This window comes from Lutra lutra, chromosome 17 (genome assembly GCF_902655055.1).
Source record: "Lutra lutra chromosome 17, mLutLut1.2, whole genome shotgun sequence".
Taxonomy (NCBI): domain Eukaryota; kingdom Metazoa; phylum Chordata; class Mammalia; order Carnivora; family Mustelidae; genus Lutra; species Lutra lutra.
Genome location: NC_062294.1, coordinates 42,271,061 through 42,293,783, shown reverse-complemented (window position 1 = coordinate 42,293,783; position 22,723 = coordinate 42,271,061). Strand labels below are relative to the sequence as shown.

The following is a 22,723-nucleotide window of genomic DNA, read 5'->3' as shown; positions in this document are numbered from 1 at the left end:
ATGCCTTAGTCAGTGACCCAGAGGGCTTGGAAAACACGTGAATTCATACTTTCAGAGCATGTAGAACTGGTATTTACAGCTTTTCTTGAAACTGGCCCAGGACATCTCAGTCTACATAGGTATTATCATAGCACTTGCTTTGATGTTCAGAATGCTTCGGAAATGTGTTCAGTATCATGATTTGTGGGTCCTCCAAAAGGGTTGGTTGTTAACATGCAAGCAAACAGTATTAAGCAACATTATCTAAACTATGCCTGCCAAGTACTGGACTTTAAATGAAACCAAATTACAAAACATTTCCTTGTAGAGCTATACAAAAGATATAAAATTAAAATTAAAAATATCAACCATCTTTAAATACTCCAATTCTCCGACAGCGCAGTTTTCCACATCTTTATCACTACTGAATACCTTAAGAGAAAGTTAACAAAAATCAAAATAGATAAAAATATTTAAATCTTTGGATCCCTTTATTCCATGGCCTTCATAAAAACACAAAAGCGGCCAGATTTTTTTCCCCACTATAGCTTAAAATATCAAAAAGATTTACTAGTGATTTATAATTAGCAATGAACTCTACTACCGAGTCATTTGTGGGCCACAGGCCCAAGGACCAGTGTTAGGGTATCTTACAGGTCGCCAAAATAACTTCTACACTCTGAACCCTCCTGAAACATAATGGAATGAATCAAGATGCCACAACGAAACTCCAGGCATGTCAGGAAGAATAGGTTAATCGATACCCAGTTTTATTGTCTTAAAAAAGGGGAGGTGCTTATTTGAAAATACAGCTAAGGACATTCTTATCTATGATTATTTACATTCATATACTGAAAATATTTATTATTTGGACAAATCCTGTGATATGCCATTTGTTATAAAATGAAGTTCTTACAATGAGTATGAGTAATTTATCCTTTTCAGGTAATGGAAGAATGTATCAAATCTTCATTTATGTTCCAAACATTAAAAAAAAAAAAAAATCAAAATCAAAACTCTCAAGCCTGGAAAGCTATGAAAAAAGACCCACCACCCATAGCTCTGCTCCTCAGCACATCAACTTCTGCAAGGACACAGTATGTTTGCTGACTTTAAAATGTTTATTCTTTAAAAAATTAGTTGCTTTTTATACAGCTATACAAAGTTCTGAATGTTTCTTTGGCAATGGAATATAATGGAATTTTACAACTATATAAAAAAGTTACCTTTGCCTAAGAAACAGTATTTACTGTGTGTACATAGTTGACTGACAAAATTCTCTACCATCCAGCACCCTAATTAATTGACGAAATAAGCTACCTCAAAAGGGATATTACAGGATTTCCAAAAAGAAAGAAAGAGAGCAAGATATAGACACACACACACACGCACGCACACATACATACACACAACCTTCTGTGGCTCAAAACACAGTATCACGGCCCTATCTGCAGGCAACTTACAATAATTGCCAAATACAATTTAGTGATAAGAAAAATCCTTTCAGTGATGAAAAAATACTTATTAAGTCCCATTGAAGTACTGCTGTAGTTTAACTATACATAAGAAATTACTTAACCTTCTGCTATTCCAAATATATTTAATGCTCATTTTTTAAGATGAGCCTTCCCCCCTCAAAAGTAACTGCATTATATCTTTGAAATTAAGCAGAAAAACAAACAAACAAACAAAAACCCAGTGCTGGTGACAAATATACAGCAAATTCACTTCTTCATTCTTCTCAAAGACTGAAACCAATTCTCAGGACCATGAAGAGCTAGAAATTCACCTATTTCCAAAGACTTGTTTGTAGACTATGCAGCAACTTTGTTGTCTTTCTAAAAAGGAAAAAAAAATTAGCTCATGTTTCAAACTATTGGTTTAGTAATAAGTACTTCTAATTTGCTTAAGTGTATTTCTCATTACTTTGAAATATACCCTCTTTTCCCTTTCATGTATAAATCCATTTCACTAATTTCCAGGAAACATTTTACGACTTCTACACCCAGCAGTAGCTCATTACTTGTTAACTGCATTTTCTAGTTAGTAGAGGTTACAGCAGTGGTGGTGTGGTGTGGGCTGGTTCTAGCGAGAAGGCCCCTAAGATACAGGCATTCCTTACTATCTTTGCTTGCACTTTAGTAATTTTTAAACACAATGATAAACTTAAACCTTCAACTTAGCAGTCAAACTCATCAAATACAATCGACAACATACTCTGGAAAAGGATTAATAAAATCCTGAAGTCTCTGATGTCTTTACTAAGCAATAAAATATACAGACAGTAAAATAACATTTCTCTCCCAGGTTTCATGCCAGGAGAAAGCAATGATTTAGAAATTCGTTTTAAAAGGATAACTTTTAAGTTCAAAATAAGTTCTGATAATCAGAGTTGACTGGGTGATTTTTTAAAAGTAACCAGGGAAAAAACAAAAGTCTCAAGGAGCCTTTAGCTTTCCAGTGAGGCTAAACCTAATCAAAAGGCCTTTACATAACACCAGAGCCAGGGGCTACTATTTTCCTCAGGACTAGCTGTTATCATATACCTGATTTTTACTGCTGATTCTCATCCTGACTGTTAGAAATACATTATTTCCAATGTTAAAGACTTAACTTTATCTGTGTATATAGCACCAAACCACTTGCACAATGTCATTAAATTGGAATACATATGGATGCTATAAATTGGTGCAGAAAGGAATAAACTGAAGATAATCCCACCCCACAGTCTCCGACCAAAGTCAACCTTCACATGCCCCAACTTTATTTATTTATTTTTTTTACCTTTCAGAAAGTTGTACGATCAATCCAGACCTATTTTAGGGTCCAAAAGCTGTGGTTTTCTGAAAGGTAAAAAAAAAAGAAAGAAAGAGGGAGAGAGAAGAGAAGGGTAGAGGGATACAGATAAGTAGAGGGAAAGAGAGGAGAAAACGAAAGGGGGAAAGGGAGAGAGAGTACCATGCTGAGTCATTTGCGTTACCTCTTTGTTTCTGGACCCTATCTGAAGAAACAGACTCAAACAGAAGGTAGTCCGTCTCACCTACCATAGTGGCTTACTTAACCTCTGTAGCAGCAGCAGCATATAAAATAGGAGCTAACTATATTCTTACTACAAACCCAACCTGATCTCCTCATCCCCCCACCCCCATAAAGCACCACAGGACCAACCTTATTAACACAAGTTTATGTTTCTAACATTATCCTCAAGGAAAACTGGACTAGAAGTCAAAGAGATTAAGTTTTGGCTTTACTAGCTTGTACCTAAATCAAGAGAGTTAACCTCTCTGGGTTGTTGGTTTCCTAACTATCTATTGGGGGCAGGGTGAGAGTGAGTTTATAGTTCAGCTGGTATTTTTAAGGAGTTCTAAAAATCTACAATCCTACCTTGCCTATGTTTTCATTCAACAACCAGACTTGCTTATGTGCACCTCAAAACTAACGATTCATGCCAACAGAGCACAAAGAAGAACATTATATGAAGGCTGCTGTAAATGCCAATGACCTCCATTTCTCTGAGAAGTGTCAGATGTAGTTTTAGAAAGGAGTTTAATCCTTAAAGGTGAATTTCCTTCATTTAATAGTGATCAATCACTATTTCTGCCTCTAAAGGTGCCAGGTGGTATGATTTAGAAGGTGGAGAATGTGGAGGTCAGGGCTCTCGTGCCAGATATAAGGGTCATTTAACTTTGGAATGGACAAACAAGGACTAGCCACATTGATGGACCTCCTGCCTTACTCAAGGCTGAAGTGGTGTATTCCTAATCAACATGATGAGCACTTACTTTAAGCCCACTACAGTTCCATGTCTGCTGGTGAAAATTAAAGTAAAATACACGTTTACTAATGTCAAGAGGCTCATATGCAGCTGGAAATGCGGAACAAAAATACATGAAATATGGAACACAAGTGTATTGAAAATGTGTACCGATGAAAGCAGATCCACAGGAGTCAGAAAGGGAAGAAATCAGTGCAGGAAGAGAAGTTTCCAAGGACAGAGCAAACCCTGGAGAAGACTGTGAAAGATGTGAAACTTGACTTTGAGCTATGTGTCTCTCCCTACTGGACTAAAACACCAACAAGGCTGGGACTGCACCCGTCTTGCTTACCATTAATATCCAGCACAGTGCATGCTATATATGAAGACTTCATTATATTTGGTCCATTATATTTGGTCAACAAAATGAGGTCAAAGTTGGAATCAAGGACAGTGTGTATAAGCACTGACCACGAGTCAACTTGCTTGAACCAAACACCTTAAAGCACAATGAGAAAAGGGGCTGGATATAGCAGTGGGATCCGCACAGATTAAGAAGAGCAGGCAGTACAATGTCACGTTAGAACCTTACCACCAGGGCAACATCTAGGGCTCAGTCAATCTATCATGCCTTGAAACACCCAAACAGAGGCTGGACTATTTGTCAAGGATACACTAATGTGGATAAAGACTCATGCAGACAACTTCTATGATGAATTCTAGTTCTGCAACGTGTGAGATAGGGGATTTCACTGGGGGCTCAAATGTGACGAACAGAGACAGAGCTTCAAAAAGTCTGAATTAATAAATGCGTGTACCATGCACACAGCAGTTATTTAAAGATTTACTGATGACCGTTTAGATAATGAGAAATAACTGTCCAATCTCAGAGATGACATGACAGCTGCTGCTTCAAATATTTGAGGAATTATCATGGAGGAGTATGTATATTCTGTGTGTTTATAAGGCTAGACTTAAACTAAGAGTGAAGATAAAGGGGGAAAGATCTTCACCCACACTGTGAAATCCTACTAATTGAATTACCCCTGGGGTAGGATGGATGCTTTTAGGAGAAGTAAGCTGCCAGCCCCTATAAGGGATACTTCAGGACTCACAGCTTGGCCAGGAGCTCTGACTTCTCAGATGCTTTGTAACTCTGAGACCTTAATGATCTTTAAAATGTGTATCTGACAAAGACCTGTACCCCTGGGACTAATAATAGATTATATGTTAATAAAAAATTTTATAAAAAAATGTGTATTTGATAAAAGCATAACTCTGTTTCCAAAAATGTAAAAACCGAGGGCCTGAAAGATTTAACGAGTCAACTGAAGTCACAGTGGCAACAATCTTAGAATTCTCATCAGGATCCAAATTTAAAGTTAAGCGTCCTTTTCCTCAAGACAAGTTGACTCCATGTGGTCTTCAACAAGGAGCTGTCACAGGTTCTTCAACAGAGAAGATTTGCCTGAAGTGAGGGAAAGAGACCAAACGTCTGCAGACCAATCAGAGGGTTACTACGGTAGCGGACAGGGATAGCGAATAGGAACAAATGCGGTAGTGTGGAAAGGGGCTACAATGCACTGTCAGCTAGTGAGGGTGCTGGGCGGGGGGAAGCCAAGAAGATGGTAAGGTCATTTTAAAGAAGGTCAAAGGACATAAAGCAGATAAAGATGGAGAGATGCAGGTAGAAGCATATAAGGTCCCAGGTGAAAAACTGGGACCTTAAAAGCTATGTATCAACAAGCTCACAACAAGCTCACAAGCTCACAAGAGGAGGAGGAAAGAAAGGGGAGGGGAGAGAGGTAGGGTAAGAAAGAAGGGAGCAGAAGAGCAAGCACAAACATGAGCATAAAAGCTTTTATTTTTTTAAAGATTTTATTTATTTAGTTAGAGAGAGAGAAGAGAGAAAACATGAGAGGGGGAAGGGTCAGAGGGAGAAGCAGACACCCCATGGAGTGGGACGCCCAATGCAGGACTTGGTCCCGTGGACTCTGGGATCATGACCAGCGCTAAAGGCAGATGCTTAACCTACTGAGCCACCTAGGCACCCGGAGCATGAAAGCTTTTAAGGAGCAAACTGAACATTCTAGGCTGAAGGAATGGGTGAAAAGGTCCTGAGATAAAAATAAATTTGGCACTGAACAAGAGCAAGAAGGTGGTCCACATATTTGCAGCAGAGTGAGTAAAGAAAAGGGGAGTCCCGATGGCAAAAAGGACAAGAGCCAATACAAACTTCTGAATTGGAGAAGCGTATCATGAAGTGTTTATAGGCTGTATTGAGGAACATATGTTATTATTACATTATTCTTAAAGACCTTATATAAAAAAATTTTATTTTTCAGTAATCTCTACACCCAACATGGAACTAAAGTCACAACCCCAAGATCAAGAGTCACATGCTCTACCAAGTGAGCCAGCGGGTGCCCTGGAACACGTGTTATTTTTAAGAAGAAGACAAAAATACCCTAAAAATAACAGTATTTTTAAAAACTAGAAGGGCTAGTGGGTGGTTATCTGTGTCAAATACGTCAGGAGTATTAAGGGCAAAAATCTGTGAAAAGGCTACTGAATTCTAAAGCAAAAGGCCACTGGCAAGGGCAGTAGTAAGAATAATAGTGACAAGCAGTGGGCATTCTGTAACTCCTAAGACATAGTCTCCCAGCTAGAATGGAAATTTTGCAAGTTGTAAGTCCTGTAGCTGCACTAGGCCACCATGGCTGCTCAGCCTGAGCTAATGACTTGAAGCTAATTTTCAGTAGTCCTGGCAGGATGATATAATATCAGAGGTGTCAGAATTAACAGACCAGAACCCAAAGCCACTAACATCAATTCTTCAAGGGGGATCTCAACAATGGGCAGTTTCAAATAATGGACAATAAAATTCCTGCCAGCAGGTCTTTTTGTTTCTAGCTGCCCTTTGTAATTCCTAGTAGATCTCTTTACAAAGGGATTTTGATCCATTCTGTGATTATATAACCTTCCTCTCTACTGAACCTAAATATCAATAAACTAGGAGAGTGACACTGACTTCATCTACAGACTCCTTTCAGTAAATTAACTATACACATAAACATACTATACAGAGCTACATAGTTTTCTAGCAGCAGTTCTCAAATGCCAATATATCACAATATTTTCAAGATCAAGGTAAAAGAAGAAAACCAGGGAAAATGCAGTTGAATTTTCTATAAAACTAAATTAAGAGCACTGACTCAGGAACAAACTTACGAGGCTCATGAGTGCACAGCATCACTTACTAGCTGACCTTGAACAAGGTATTTAATATCTCTATACCTATTTTTTCTTCTGTAAAATGGTGATAACAACTATCTTAAAGAGTTCATGTGAGATTTAAATGAGTTAATATGTAAAAAACATTTAGAACAATGTCTAACACATGCAAAATACTATATAAATGTTGGCTGCTATGGATGTTTTCCAGTTTGGAGAATGTCCTTCCTAGACTCTTTACACACTTTGTAGTATAAAATAAAGGTGATAAGATATAGTCTTTTTTGGTATTTCTTTAATAATGCCCCATGGCCTCCAAAAAAAAAAAAAAAAAAGGAAAAAACCCTAAATCACTTTCTAGTATTTTGGGGGGGATAATTTTACTAGTCCATGAAATCTAAAACCATGGTTCTATTAAAAAAAAAAAAAAGACCAAAAACAAAACCCTCCCACCCCTATCTTGTAGTTCTCTTACTTCCTCCAATTGAAAAGAAAGCAGTTAAAAACTTTGGACTCATCAGCCAAGAAGTTACTGCTCCTTAAAATTATATAAACAACTTAATCCCCTACTGAACAAATTGGAAGTTATACAAATGGCTTAAAAATATTGATGCAAAATAAATAAAAGTAAACCATTTTGAATTTCATAAAACTGCATGCTAACCCCAAACCATGTAATACTTACCCTGTATTCAAAATCTGCAAATTCCCTGCCCCCACGACCTCCTCTGAATCCACCACGAAAGCCTCGAGGGGTGGTGAAGGTACCACCTCTGCCACCACCACGCCCTCGGCCACCACGGAAACCAAGACCTCCTCTGCCTCTGTACCCGCCACGGCCACGGTTTGGACGAAGTGGGATTCCAAATGTCTCAGCATTTAATCTTCTTTCTTCAGCCCAGGTTGGTCTCCGTTCTCTGTTATAAGAACAAATAATCTCTAGTGTATTGGGTTTAAGAACATTTTCCAGGAAAACTATGCGGCACACTAATTTCCAAATTAAGAATAAATAAATCCTTAAGAGCGAAGTTGTCACAAACTGTCCATGGCAGGATGTTCCCATACTATTGTTAAACTTCACGTGAAAATATGACCAGTACTAGTTTCTTTCAAATACAGCTGATGAAACAAACATAACAGCCTCCAATATAACGGGAATTCAAATACAGTAGGCTTGGCAAATGACTGCACCCCCTCTAGGCCCCAGCGTGAGAGAAGACTAAGCCAGGAAAGGGAACTGTCTCAGGAAGCTAGGAGAAGGAAAGTAGGTCCCAGTGTGCTAGGGAAGTAAGTTTCTAGTATCCTCGTAGCCCAGTCCCTGGACCTGATGTCAGAAGGCTGTTTTTAGATCGCTACTGCTGCTGTCCTACGGCCATACAATCCCAGGATCATCACCCTCTCCATGTTTACACTGAAGTAGAAAACTGCCACAAGGTGGCACCAAACTACCATTCAGAGAAGGAAAATTTGGGATGGGTAGCAAAAACTCTAGAACTGCTATGCTGGCTCCTTTAATTAAGCAATTTTCTGGACCCACATTTGCTACGATATGGCCAACTTTTACTATGTTAGCAAACTTCAGAGTAACATTAGCATTTTTGGCCATGGCTTCATTTGAACTACAGTGTAGAGGAGTAAGTAAAGACCTTACTTAGATGTTAGATGAATGCTTTTGGTTTAATCACTAATTTTTAAATGTGAATGCATTCCTAAACAAAAGTATATGGTTATTTCTTCTTCACGAGGAGTAATATCATTGAAAATTTAAGTACAGAGTATTTTCTTCTGGCAAAACAAAACAAAACAAAACACTAAATAATTGTAGTCCTTAGATATTTTTAAGTATTCATTAAACTTAGTGAATTTATAGGAAATCATTTGATACTTCAACCTCCTAAGAGCATAAGAGAAGCTTAAAAGACGGTACCTATTATCATCACAAGAAATATTATCAAAGAAGGATTTGGTTTTGTCATAGTAGCAATTAGGGCCAAGAGGATCTTCTTCATCTGCATTTCCTTCACTGTTCTGGGTATCAACTCCTGAGTCTCCTTTATCTTCACCATTTACAGGCTTCTCCTGCTTCTCAAGTTTATCTTCTAATGAAAAACAAGCACATACCAGAAAGTCAAGATTTATATTAAACATCCACAATTCATAAGCCAAATTAACATTTTCTGAGTAGAAAAATAAACTCACCTTTCAACTTAAGTTTATTATGAAATTCTCTGTCTATTTCCTCCTTGTTAAATTGTGCATTTGCACTTTCAAAGTCAAAGTCTTTCTCAAATTTCATTGGACCATCTCGTCGAATACCAAATCGTCCCCTGCCACCTCGATGACCCCCACGCCCTCTCCTTGGAGCTGAAGGAGCACCTGGAACTATATCAATAAAGAAAAAATAAACTGGTTTAAGACAGAAGTTATTACTATGGTCTTATTAAATGGACAATAACAAAAATGCTTTTTAAAAGTCTCTATACACATTATTACATTAGTAGTTTTTATAAAAATGAATTGGAGTGCCTGGGAGGCTCAGCTGGTCAAGTATTCGACTCTTGGGTTTTGGCTCAGGTTATGATCTCATGGGTTGTGAGATCAAGTCCCATATCAGGCTCCACGCTCTGCAGGGAGTCTGCTTTAACATCTCCCTGTCCTTCCCCTACACTCACACACGAGTTTCTCTCTAAATAAACAAATCCTTAGAAAAAATTTTTTAAAAAAGGAAAAAGAAATGAAATTTCACTAACCTAATACACTGTGAACTGAGAACAGCACACATGAAATTTATACTTATGGGGCCCAAACATACATGTTTTTCAGAGTGCATAACCAAACTGTTTTGAAGACTTCTACAGTAAATTACTGTCATATTCCTTAAGGGAAGGGCTCTGCTCTGCTTATAGTTCTAATTCCTACAAAGTGCTGAACATACAGTGGGTTCTCAAAATTTAGGAAGTTTTCTATGAAAGGATCACAGGAACCAAGATTTGGAATAAAAAAATTAATGAACACTAATAAGCACAAATATTACAGATATACACACAAAAGCATCACCAGGTCTCAACCACTCCAACCACTTCCTCTTCCATCTTTCTTGTCTCCCTCTAAATGACTTCATACTATTCAAGTCTGCCTGTATCTATTCCTTGTCAAATGTGCTAACAAGATTTATGAAATATGATAAAGCAATACCAAAATAGCATAAATTACAGTAAAAACTTGAGAACCCAAATATCCAACACAAGAGGAAGTGTTAAGAAAAAAAAAGAGGAATATGGAAGAGTGGTACATGTTCTGTTAACAGAAACAGAGCACAAAGGAATATAAATTCAGTGATTATACTTAAGTGAAATGTTTAACACATAGTGACAAAGATCAGAAAGTGACTACACGGTAACAGGTAACAGGTTATGTTCAGTGTTTGCTCAAGTTTTGCAAACTGCCCACGTTTGAAAAAACAAACCACAAAAACCGATAGCAGCATATCCAGACACTTAAAAGTAGGTAAGCAGGATGTTTAAAACATTCAACTTCACTATTAAAAACACCCTAGCCATAAGCCAGGAAGTAAATATAGCACAATCTTTCCGTCTAAAAAAAAAAAAAAAAAGTTTTAGTGTGTACCATGTTTGTAAAATCGTTCAGAAAAAAAGTCTGAAAGAATAGTCACTGTTCTGTTAATGAACCTCTGGGAGATGAATTTTGAAGTGTATTGAAAGGTACCTTACTTATTACTTTATATGTTAAATGATGGTAGTATGACAATTATCTTGAGAGAGAAGTTCTCTCTTTTCCAAAATACAAAAAGTGAAATATAGGAAATCAAACCAAAACCCCCGAATTCCATGGCACACAGCACATACAAAAACATACATAGCAATGTACAGGAGAAATTCAGTATGCATTTTCTGAAATTAAGTGAAAGATCACTTTCTAATTATCTAAATAAGGTGATTACACCTTGCCTTTATTTTTTAATTTGGACATTTAAAATCATAAATTTATCTTTGGTAATATGTCTTGATAAATGAATCTGGGGATAAATGTTATAGATTACAAAACACAAAGTGTATAGTTTTTTTTTTTTTTTTTTAAAGATTTTATTTATTTATTTGTCATAGAGAGAGAAGCGAGAGTGAGCACAGGCAGACAGAGCGGCAGGCAGAGGCAGAGGGAGAAGCAGGCTCCTCGCCAAGCAAAGAGCCCGATGCGGGACTCGATCCCAGGACGCCGGGATCATGACCCGAGCCTAAGGCAGCTGCTTAACCAACTGAGCCACCCAGGCGTCCCCACAAAGTGTATAGTTTTATTAACTCAATAATCATGAAAGAAAATAAAAGTTCTTGAACAATTACTTAAAGGACAAAAAGCTCAGGGCTTAAATAATTATAACGAGAACACCTCAAATCTTCAAGGTACAGATAAATCCACTCCTAAAAGCACAGAAAACAATGAAAACAATTTTATAATGTTAACCTGAAAGTGACAAACATAAAACAACACAAAAGACAGTACTAAAGAGGAAATCACTCAACAATGTAAATATAAGTGTATAAATCTTAGTGGCAGGTAAATTCAATATACTGAAAGACAGCTGTGTCCCATCAAGTAGATACAGAAATGGTGATTTTTAAAAAACTTTTATTTTAAAACATTTAGACACAAAAAAATTGAAAAAATAGTACAGAGTGGTCCTATATGCCCATTATCTAGCTTTCCCTCTAACAATAATATTTTAATTACTGTACATTACCAAAACCAGGAAGCTGACACCAGCACAATATAACTACACTATAAACCTCGCTCAGATTTCAACAGTTTTGTTTTTTTTTTAAAGATTTTATTTATTTATTTGACAGACAGAGATCACAAGTAAGCAGAGAGAGAGGAGGAAGCACGCTTCCCACTGAGCAGAGAGCCCGATGCAGGGCTAGATCCCAGGACCCCAGGATCATGACCTGAGCCGAAGGCAGAGGCTTTAACCCACTGAGTCACCCAGGTGCCCCAGATTTCAACAGTTTCGGAGATATTCATTTTCTAGAATATCTTTATATATAGTTCTATAACATTTTGCTACATGTATACATCTGTACTACTACTACCATAATCAAGATAAAGAAATGCTCCGTTACAACAATGAAACTCCCCAGTGCTACTCCCAGGTTGACTTCCCAGTGCTATTCCCCAGTGAAACTCCAAGCTTTCATTTTGCCTTTTTTTTTTTTTTTAAGATTTTATTTATTTATTTGACAGAGAGAGAGAGAGCTCACAAGTCAGGCAGAGAGAGAGAGGGGAAGCGGACTCCCCGCTGAGCAGAAAGCCCGATGCGGGACTCGATCCCAGAACCCTGAGATCATGACCCGAGCCGAAGGCAGAGGCTTAACCCACTGAGCCACCCAGGCGCCCCCATTTTGTTTTTTAAAAATTTATTTATTTGAGAGAGAGGGAGAGCGAAAATCTTAGGTAGACTCCCTGCTGAGCACAGAGCCCGACATGGGGCTTGACCCCACAACCTATAAGATCATGAGCTGAGCCGAAATCAAGAGTTGAACGCTCAACCTACTGAGTCACCCAGGTGCCCCCGCAGGCTTTCCTTTTTTAAAAAAATATTTTATTTATTTATTTGACAAAGAGAGAGAGAGAGAGAGATACCACAAGGAGGCAGAGCAGCAGGCAGAGAGAGGGGGAAGCAGGCTCCCTGCTGAGCAGAGAGCTTGATGTGGGCTCCAATCCCAGGACCCTGAGATCATTGCCTGAACTGAAGGCAGACAGGCCTAACCCACTGAGGCACCCAGGTGCCCCAGGCTTTCATTTTTTAATAGTAATTATGCATCAAATGTCCTTTTTAATTGAGAAGCAAAGAATATGGCTTTCAGATTCAAGTAACTTACCTATTTGTCTTTTGCTATCATTTCTGAGTTGCTCATTTTCTGGTCTTGAAACTTTGTGTACTTCAGCTATAAAAGACATACAAAGTTAGGAATGAGCTCAGGACACAAAATCAAAAACTTTAAGTTCAAAATGGGAAAAACAAAGGAACCCAAAATAAAAGCAAAAAATCTATACCCCCACCACCATCACTACTTTGAGTCAAGTTGGAAAGACTGAACATTCTATCAAGTTCAGTTTAAACCTTCTAGGATCATTCACATACAGTAAATCTTTTTAATGAAAAATAAGGTGAATGGAAAATGTTGATCAGTCAATTAATGAATAGTAAATAGCTAAAGTTCTACCTCGCCTGTGCTCTTGATTCTCTATTGCTTTTTGGCTGGTAGATGGTAAAGGCCTGGTTGATACAGGGCTCCTTCTCCCAACAGGTGCTGGAGCAGGTAAGTGGGCCGAGGCGGTCTGTACTGCTTGTTCCATGGTTGGGCTTTTTCTCAAAGGGTCTAACTGAGGGCTTGAACGACCTAAAACGTAACCAAAAGATAAGAAACTACCCTATCCTCTGGGGATTTCAAAATAATCTAGACCCTCAAAAAAAAAAAAAAAAAAGGTCTACAGTTTTATTTCTATCAATTTAAATCCTTAGCACAAATCTGAATTCATCTATTTATTAGACCAGAGTTTAAAACTGGTTATCTTAAGTGGGCTGGGTCACTAGGCTAGTAGAGAAACACTGAAGAAAAAAAACAAAAACAAAAACAAAAAAACAACCCAAAACCAAAAACCAAAAACCCAAAACCCCCAACAACCAACCAACCAACCAATGGAACTTTATCTGTATTTCGACCTGGTGTAGTAAGATTTAAGTAAATTTTCCAAAAACTGCTGCCTGGGGAAGATGTCCCAGGAATATTATCAAAGATCATGTTGTATGCAGGTAGGATGCAGGCTTTTCCCAATAATGACAACCCCAAGATTATACTGACACTTAAGCCATTATTTCCAGAGGCTGTAACCTAAAATTTTTAGTACTTTCTGAAGATATGTCTAAAGTGGTACTTTGATATTTATAGGTACTATCTCCATTGCATTTCCATTATGAAGGAAGTAAAGAACCAGAAAGTTAGACAGGTGAAGTCCTCCAATACCCTAGGGGGCTTGGTAAAATTACACATCAGTACTCAAAGGCCAGCAACAAATACACCCTTCAGATAATAACACAGTTGCCATATTCATTTCTGGCCATTTGAAAGATCTTTTGGAAGCTTCTGGTTAATATGAGTTGTACACTCACATATTCCATTTTTCCTTTTTTTGAGGTGGTCACAAGCTGAGCCTGGTCACAGCATGGACAGAAGAATGTAGTATCAGAGGCTCCCATCATCTTTTGTCTCTGTTTGCTGTAAATCTCTGCTCAAGGTGCTCTCGTGTCCCACGATATTGCATGGGATGTTTTGCTTAAGAAAATTATGTTCATTTCATGGGAAAAAAATTCCAAGTATGTGGCAAATGTTACTACCCACCAGTGCATCTCACAAGCTCCGAACACTGGTGAACTGGTGAGTGCTTACAACGCACTGGTTATTGTGCACCAAATGCTTCAGGGACCGTTTATTAGTAATTTCCCCAAGTTTATGGTTATCTAAAGTATGGAATTATAAATGTGTATCACCATTTCCAGCCATTAATGCCAAAGCTGACTCTACCACTAAGAGAAACAGTGCAATGTTCCCATTGATTACAACAGGAATCATGGTGGTTTGTAGAAGTTCTGGCCTATGACAAAACATTTTGTGATCATTTATCACCTTATATAGGAATTTACTTATAAAACAACTGCTAAGTTTTTTGGAAAGCCTACTGTTCAATTTTACAATATTACATTAAATGATCTTATAAATTTTTCTTACAAAAAAAAAAAAAAAAAAAAAAAGACTTATCAGTGAGAGCATGAGCAGCAGGGAGGGGCAGAGGGAGAGAGACAAGCAGACTCCCTTGCTTAGCAGAGAGCCCAAAGTGGGGCTTGATCCCAGGACCGTGGGGTCATGACCTGAGCCGAAGACAGACACTTAACTGAATGAGCCACACAGGCATCCCTATCTTATACATTTCTAAAACTTGTCTCACTGAGGCTTTTGAGAAAAGAATCCTATGACCCACAAGTGTTGCAGAACGACAAGTGAAGGGGTGATCACAGCAAGCAAGGTCTGCTCTGTACTTTTTTTTTTTTTTAAAGATTTTATTTATTAGAGGAGAGAGAGAGAAAGCATGTGTGCACACAAACAGGGGTAGTGGCAGGCAGCAGGAGAAACAGGCTCCCCACTGAGCAAGGAGCCCAAGGTGGGACTCCTGGGATCATGACCTGAGTCTAAGGCCCACTGAGCCACCCAGGTGTTGCCTGCTGTGTACTTTCAAAACCTTTGTGACTGAAGTCTTCTAGTCATACTGTCAGCTGTGTTATCCACAGGGAAATACAGATAATGCTAGACATACCATTGGGAATAAACCCAGAAGCTGGTTTCAGCATAATAAAAACAGCCCTCCCGATCTGCACATTCTTACCAGTTCAAAGAAAACTCTAGGTATTTTAATTCTGTAAAATTCACAAGTTTTCATTGATGAAACTCAAATGCAGAGTTCCAGGCTTTCTCTGTCACAGCTTCATATAAATATACCTCTTTCTTATAATATGTACTTCAAAAATTTTTAAATACTTGAATCTATTTTATTTATTTTAGTCCTAAGTATGAGGGAAGAAATCTAGATCGAATATTTTTCCCAAATGATCAGGCAATTGTCTATCCCAACATTACTTATTGGATAGCCAGCTTTCCTCTACTAACTTAAGAATATCTTTATCATGTATCAATCACTTATTTATATTTGGAACTATTTCTGACTTTTATTCCTGCCCTGCTTTATGCATACTTTATTATCAAGTAGGTAAGCCCTATGTCATTACTTTTATTTGAAAAATGTCTAACTATATGTCCATGTTCATTTTTAGGACTGTGTATCTCTTTTATTAAGTTCTCCTACTATTCTATTTGGATTTATTAAGAGTATAGTAAATTTAATGAAGAGACACAAGGTCTTCCTAATACTAAATCTTTGTATCTAGGAATAAGATCTGTTTCTTTGATTACCGGTGACTTCTTTTATGTCCCTCTACTACATTTTGTATTTCCTACAGAGGTTTGCCGTATCTGTTATGTATTTTTATTTCCATTACATAATCAGTGGGTTAGGTTTTAGAACAACTATTGCTTTTTATGTGTTACTTTATAGTTTACCTCTAATTTCAGTTTCAGTTAATTCTCAATTCCAAGCAGAAAGTCATAGCACTGCCAAATAATACTAATTCCAATATTTATGCCTGTTTCGTTTTCATGTGTTCCTGATTAAGCTAAAAACTTCAGAATGATGCTGAGTAGTAATGATAACAGGCATCCTGACTTATGATTTTAATAAGTGCTTCAATATTAAGGTTAATGTTCACCACCGATTAAAATAGTTAACATCTACTAAGCAGGGGCATTCCATACATTTTTTAACATGTAATTCTCACAGTAAGTTTCTTACCAATAAAGCCCCATTTTATTTTATTCTTATTTATTTTTTTAAGGTTTTATTCATTTACTTAAGAGAGAGTGTGAACTTGAGTGGGGGGGGAGGGTGAGAGATTCTGAAGCAGATTCCACACTCAGAATGGAGTCCATTGTGGGGCTGGATCCAATGACCAGGAGATCAGGACCTGAGCCAAAACCGAGAGTTGGCCACTCAACTGACTGAGCCACTCAGGTGCTCCTTTATTTTTTATAAAGATTTTATTTTTTATTATGTATTATTATTTTTAAAGATTTTACTTATTTGACAGACAGAGATCACAAGTAGGCAGAGAGGCAGGCAGAGAGGAGGAAGCAGGCTCCCCTCTGAGCCACCTAGGTGCCCCTAAAGATTTTATTTTTAAGTAATCTCTGCAATACAACGTGGTTTGAGCCAATGTGGGGCTCAAATCCACAACCCCAAAATCAAGAGTCATTTGTTCCACCCACTGAGCCAGCCAGGTGCCCCTCAAGTCCCATTTTATATTTTAGAAAGCTAATGCTTAAAAAGATGAAGAATTTTATTTAAGAAAATTTTTTTTAGAAAAAGATTTTATTAAAAAAAAAAAGAAAAAGATTTTATTTACTTATTTAACAGGGAGAGACAGAGTACAAGCAGGGAAGACTGGCAGGCAGAGGGAGAAGCAGGCTCCCTGTAGGGTAAGAAAGAATTCTTAAAAAGAAAAAAACCCCAAAAGAGCTATGGAGAAATACATACTTCTATTAACCTACAAAGAAGTCTGAAGTGTATATAACAAAAAGTAATTACTTGTTATTTCTGGACAATGGGACTATGGGTGTTTTTATTTTCTTTCTTACACCTGCTGTATTTCTAATTCATCTACAACAAATCTTCAGACTGTTGAAAAAATTAAAAATTATTTTAAATCAGTAATAAGGACAGTAACTATTTCAAAATATCTAAAGTGAGATACATAGGATCATGTTTAGTATTAGCTTGAGTTTACCCTCAACAGCTTTAACCAATATCATCCTGGGACTACAGATAGCATCCTTCTGAAAAGACTTTACATTGTTTTATTTAAAAGTGAACATCCATATAAAGCAATGTGTCAATAACAACTGCTTCAGATGCAGATAAAAAGAGAATCTTGGGACCACCGAAGATTATAAAACTGGCCGGTATAAAAAATAGATTTTAAAATATTAAACAGCATCCTGTAAGAAGCTAATTACGATGCACACTGCCAAATTCCAAGGATTCTGATATAGCAATCATCAGCACCTGCTTTTTTTTTTTAATTTTATAGATTTTATTTATTTGAGAGAGAGAGAGAGAGAGAGAGCATGAAAGCAGAGAAGGTCAAAGGGAGAAGCAGACTCCCTGCAAAGCTGGGAGCCCGATGTGGGACTTGATCACGGGACTCCAAGATCATGGCCTGAGCCAAAGGCAGTGGCTTAACCAACTGAGACACCCAGGCGCCCAGGTCCTGTATTTTTAAGAAGCATTCCAGATGATTTGGTTGTGGGTGGCCCACACTAAGAACCACTGCTCTAGATCCTGTGCGAATGCTAGGAAAGACTCAACAGTACAAAAAATAGCTTGGTTTTTTAAGCTACTATTTCAAGTTAATCAAGAATAGTTCATTTTCAGTGGTGAGTCTGGGACTAATTTGATACATTTAAGTATTACATACAAGTTATATAACTGCCTTGCAAAAAGTATCAAACTTAGAGAAAGTTCACTGGTTCCCAGTTTTATGATTTCAGAATTGTAAAGAGTCTAAACAGTGGATGTCTTTCAATAATATACTTATTACAACAGCAACTAGGAGAAAAATGTTAAAAGGACCAAACAGAAGGATACATGTTGCAAAGCTCTTACATTCAAAGAGAAAGACAAAAACCACTAAAGATGTTAGGAATGGTTTATATGAAAGCAAAAACAGCTTACCTTGAGATAACTGTGTTTTTAGCGATCTTGTATCCTGTGTAAAGGCAGAACCAACTGCACTACTTTGGGATAGGGTACCACTGTTTGATGTTTCTGTTCCAAAGGATGTCAAAGAGCTTCCAGCTTTAAGAGATTTTTTTTTAATGACAAAAAAAATATATATTTAATTTAAAACTTTCAATTATATAAAGTAATATACCATTTTAATGATGATAACTGTTGCCACTCCTACCCCCTACAACACACGCATGCATATTAATAACCCTGGAAATTAACTAAAGTGCATCAAAAATAGTATGAGAAATCTTTTACACTATATGAAAAAAGCAAACCAATATATACCCCAGCATCTCTAGATGCAAACAATTTTTCTAACAGCAATACTGTCCTAAGCAGTTAGATAGGACAGCAAGGACCGATGTTAGACACAGAAGTAGCAGAAACGGTATCTTCTACACCAGTATTAAGGTGTAATTATTTTAATAGTGAATATCTGCACAAACAGCCAAATTAGCCGACAGGTCTATGAAGGGCTTATCCAGCATTTCCAAGGCACCAGCCAATGGACTCTAGTTCATTTTAATGCTTCCCTCCAGGACGGTACTGCGGGGCTGCATTCTGCTAAAGCAACCACAAAAAGTTCTGGTAATATGAGTAACAAATCCCTAGAAAGGGCTCAAATTCTTTGCTATATAAGGTTATGTCAATCTTCTCTAAATTTCTGCAGTCCTTACAGATTATTCACTTTTCTTATGCTGTGTTCTCTTCGGACTTAATATTTAATCTATGTAGGTTTTCTGTAGCAGGAACTATTTCAGTAGCCCTTCCTCTCCCATCTCTAACTCCAATCTAAAAATGATAGAAGATCTCTTGTGAAATACAGATATAACCACATTACCACAGTGCTTAGGACCCCGGGATGGCTTTCCACCGCCCTTAAGATGTAAGTTTGGATTACTTATCTCAGTTTACCAGACCCTCCCTTTATCTGTCTACCTCTTTTCTCACCACTTTCCTTATTTTCATCAGTCTACTCCACAGCAGTTGACCCATCTGCTCTTAAACATTTGAAGATCGTGATCAGTTCTAGCAATCTTCTGATTTCCCAGCTAAGCAACTCCAGTTCCTTCAAACCATTACTTACCTTCCTACTGTCTTTAACACTGCCCCCTCCAATTTAATAAATCCTAGTTGTTCATACCCTTCTAAAACAGGGCATCAGAACCTAGCATAGAATTTCAGATAATGAGAATCACTGGGACTCCCTTGAAGATGGAATCAATCCAGTCAGGATACAGCCCTGGCCAGCTCAGGAGTGGCCTACTGTAACTTCCCACATCACCAGGAAATGTGGGGACTAATGCTTTAAATGATTGTGGGAAGTTAGATCCATCCCATTATCCCTAGTATTTCTGGGCAATGATTAAGACATAAGCCACTCTGAAGATGTGTAGTCTTATCTGCATGCTGTTTTGTTTCCTCACCTCCTCCAACCTCCCACTGCTTGCCCTCTGGTTAACAAACTCTTCTATATATCTTTATGTATCTTTATTTCCTCCATCTCTTCTCTGAGTTCCTGGTTGTTATCACACCCATGTTCCTTACTCTAATTTGCCTCCTGGTTTATCTCATGTTGTTTTTTTTGTTTTGTTTTGTTTTTTAAAGATTATTTATTTGAGACAGAGAATGAGCAGAGAGGGGAGAAGCAGAGGAAGAGGGAAAGAGAATCTTAAGCAGACTCCATGCTAAGCGTGGCTGGGCTTGATCTCATGAATCTGAGATCACGACCCGAGCCAAAACCAAAAAGTCAGACAATTAACTGACTGGGCCACCCAGGCACCCCTCAAGTTGTTTTTTATATATGGTGTAAGGCTTGGGCCAAGGTTAATTTTTTCCAAATACATACTGGTTAAGGAGATTTTCCCCTCTCCATTGAACTGCACTGGCATCTCTGTTTTAAATTACTATTTAAGTAGGTCTATTTTTGTATTCTCTATTCTTTATTCCTGGTCTATCCTTGTATCATTAAGTCACTGTTCTGGTTCCTCTTAACTTTACAGTAAACCTTGAAACCACATACAAACTTCAAGCTTTTTTTTTTTTTTTTAAAGTAGGTTCCACACCCAGCATGGAGCCCAGCACAGGGCTTGAACTCATGACCCTGAGATTAAGACCTAAGCTAAGATAAAATATTGGACCATTAACTCTCTGAGCCATCCTGATGCCCCCTTTCTTCAAGACTGTTTTGGCTATTCTAGGTTTTGTATTTCCATATAAATATTAAAATCAGCATGTCAATTTTCTTTCTTCTTTCTCTCTTTCTTTCTGAGAGAGCATGAGTGGGGTTGGGGGTGCAGAGGGAGAGAGAGAAACCCAAGCAGGTTCCATGTCTAGCTCAGAGCCCAACATAGGGCTCGATCTCATGATCCTGAGATCATAACCCGAGCCGAAATCAGGAGTCAGATGCCCAACCGACTGAGCCACCCAGGCCCCCCTATCAATTTCTATTTTAAAATGTCTACTTGGATTGTGTTCGCTCTATAAATCAATTTTGGGAAAAATATTACCTTAAAAATAATACTGAATTTTCCAACTCATGAGCCTGGATTAAGTCTCCATTTACTTAGAACTTTAATTTCTCTCATCAATATTCTGTGGTTTTCATTACAGAGCAGTTTTCTTAACTTCAGTACTACTGACATTTTGTGAGGAGTTGTCCTATGCATTGTAAGATGTTAGGAAGCATCCCTGGCCTCTACCCTCTACATACTAGTAGTATTCCCCCAGTTGTGACAACCAAAAATGTCTTCATACGTTACCAAATGTCCCCTGCAGGAAGAAGGTAAAATTAACCCTCCTCCACTGAGAACCACTGTTGTAGATGTTTTCAAATATCTTCCGTTATATTATTTCCTGGGTATTTGATTTTACTGTGCCAACTGCGAGCTGTGATGTATTTTGCATTTCACTTTTTTTTTTTTTTAAAGATTTTATTTATTTGACAGAGAGAGAGAGAGAGATCACAAGTAGGCAGAGAGGCAGGCAGAGAGAGAGAGGGGAGGAAGCAGGCTCCCTGCTGAGCAGAGAGCCCGATGTGGGGCTCGATCCCAGGACCTGGGATCATGACCTGAGTTGAAGGCAGAGGCCTTAACCCACTGAGCCACCCAGGCGCCCCTGCATTTCACTTCTCAACAATCTGTTCTAGATCACATGTCAATAAACTTCAACTACAAGTGACCAGACGATAAATATTTAGGGTCTTCAGGCCATATGGCCTCCATTATAACTACTTATACTCTGCCTATGTAGTATAAAAGCAGCCATAAACAACATATAATAAATGGGTTTGCCTGTAGTCCAATAAAACTTTATAAAAACAGGAGGCGGACTGGATACAGACCACAGTTTGGCAACCCATCTGTTCTAGAATAAAAAATATAGTTCATTTTGTATTCTCTTACCATGCTAAATTCACTTATTCATTCTAATGGTTTGAAAATTCTTTTGCATTTTCTACATACACAATCATGTCACCTTCAGAGACATTTTTAGTTCTTGCTTTTCAACCTCTATATCTTTTTACTTTGTCTGTGTGTATGTAAACTTTTCATTTCCCTGATCAAATTTAGGAAATTCCCTCCCATTCCTCAGCTGTTGATAAATTAGGTGCTGAATTTTTATCAAATGCCTATTCTGTATCTCTTGGGATTATAGTTTTTCTCCTTTATTCTGTTCATGTGGTCAATTACTAATGATTTTCAAATGTTAAAACATTGTTGCATTTCTGAGATAACTTTGTCATTATGTAGTGTAATTATGTAATGTCATTATGACATTATGTCATTATGTATTCTTTTTATGAATTGCTGGCTTTCACTGCTAATACTGTGTTAAGGATTTTTAAATACATGTCCACAGTATGGGCTGTAATTTTCTTTTCTTCTAATGATTTCATTAAGATTTTGGTATCTTAGGGACGCCTGGGTGGCTCAGTTGGTTAAGCCGCTGCCTTTGGCTCAGGTCATGATCCCAGCGTCCTGGGATCGAGTCCCACATCAGGCTCCTTGTTCTGTGGGGAGCCTGCTTCTCCCTCTGCCTCTGCCTGCCACTCTGTCTGCCTGTGCTTGCTCTCTCTCTCTCTCTCTGACAAATAAATAAATAAAATCTTTAAAAAAAAAAAAAAAAGATTTTGGTATCTTAGCTGCTGGGATATAGGTTTTTTTTTTTAAATTTTTATTTATCTATTTTTATTTTATCTTTAATTTTTAAATTTTTATCTTTTTTAGTTTTTATCTTTAATTTTTAAAGATAGATAGATAGGGGCGCCTGGGTGGCTCAGTGAGT

The 22,723-nt window shown here is 37.7% G+C and overlaps 1 protein-coding gene across 4 annotated transcripts in view; it reads right to left on the bottom strand.

The window, feature by feature from the left end:
• Window positions 1–518: 518 nt before the first annotated feature.
• LSM14A (LSM14A mRNA processing body assembly factor) overlaps window positions 519–22,723 on the bottom strand; it is a 55,332-nt gene continuing 33,127 nt past the window's right edge. The window contains exons 4-11 of one of the 4 annotated variants that reach the window (XM_047709732.1): window positions 18,380–18,502; window positions 13,207–13,383; window positions 12,862–12,927; window positions 9,167–9,349; window positions 8,895–9,066; window positions 7,653–7,884; window positions 2,764–2,822; window positions 519–1,817 (exon numbers count right to left, since the gene is read on the bottom strand). In XM_047709732.1, the coding sequence (XP_047565688.1) occupies window positions 2,799–2,822; window positions 7,653–7,884; window positions 8,895–9,066; window positions 9,167–9,349; window positions 12,862–12,927; window positions 13,207–13,383; window positions 18,380–18,502 (977 nt within the window). In that variant the 3' untranslated portion in view covers window positions 519–1,817; window positions 2,764–2,798. The remainder of the gene's footprint in view (window positions 1,818–2,763; window positions 2,823–7,652; window positions 7,885–8,894; window positions 9,067–9,166; window positions 9,350–12,861; window positions 12,928–13,206; window positions 13,384–18,379; window positions 18,503–22,723) is intronic. The other 3 variants (XM_047709734.1, XM_047709733.1, XM_047709735.1) reach the window with 3 other exon arrangements.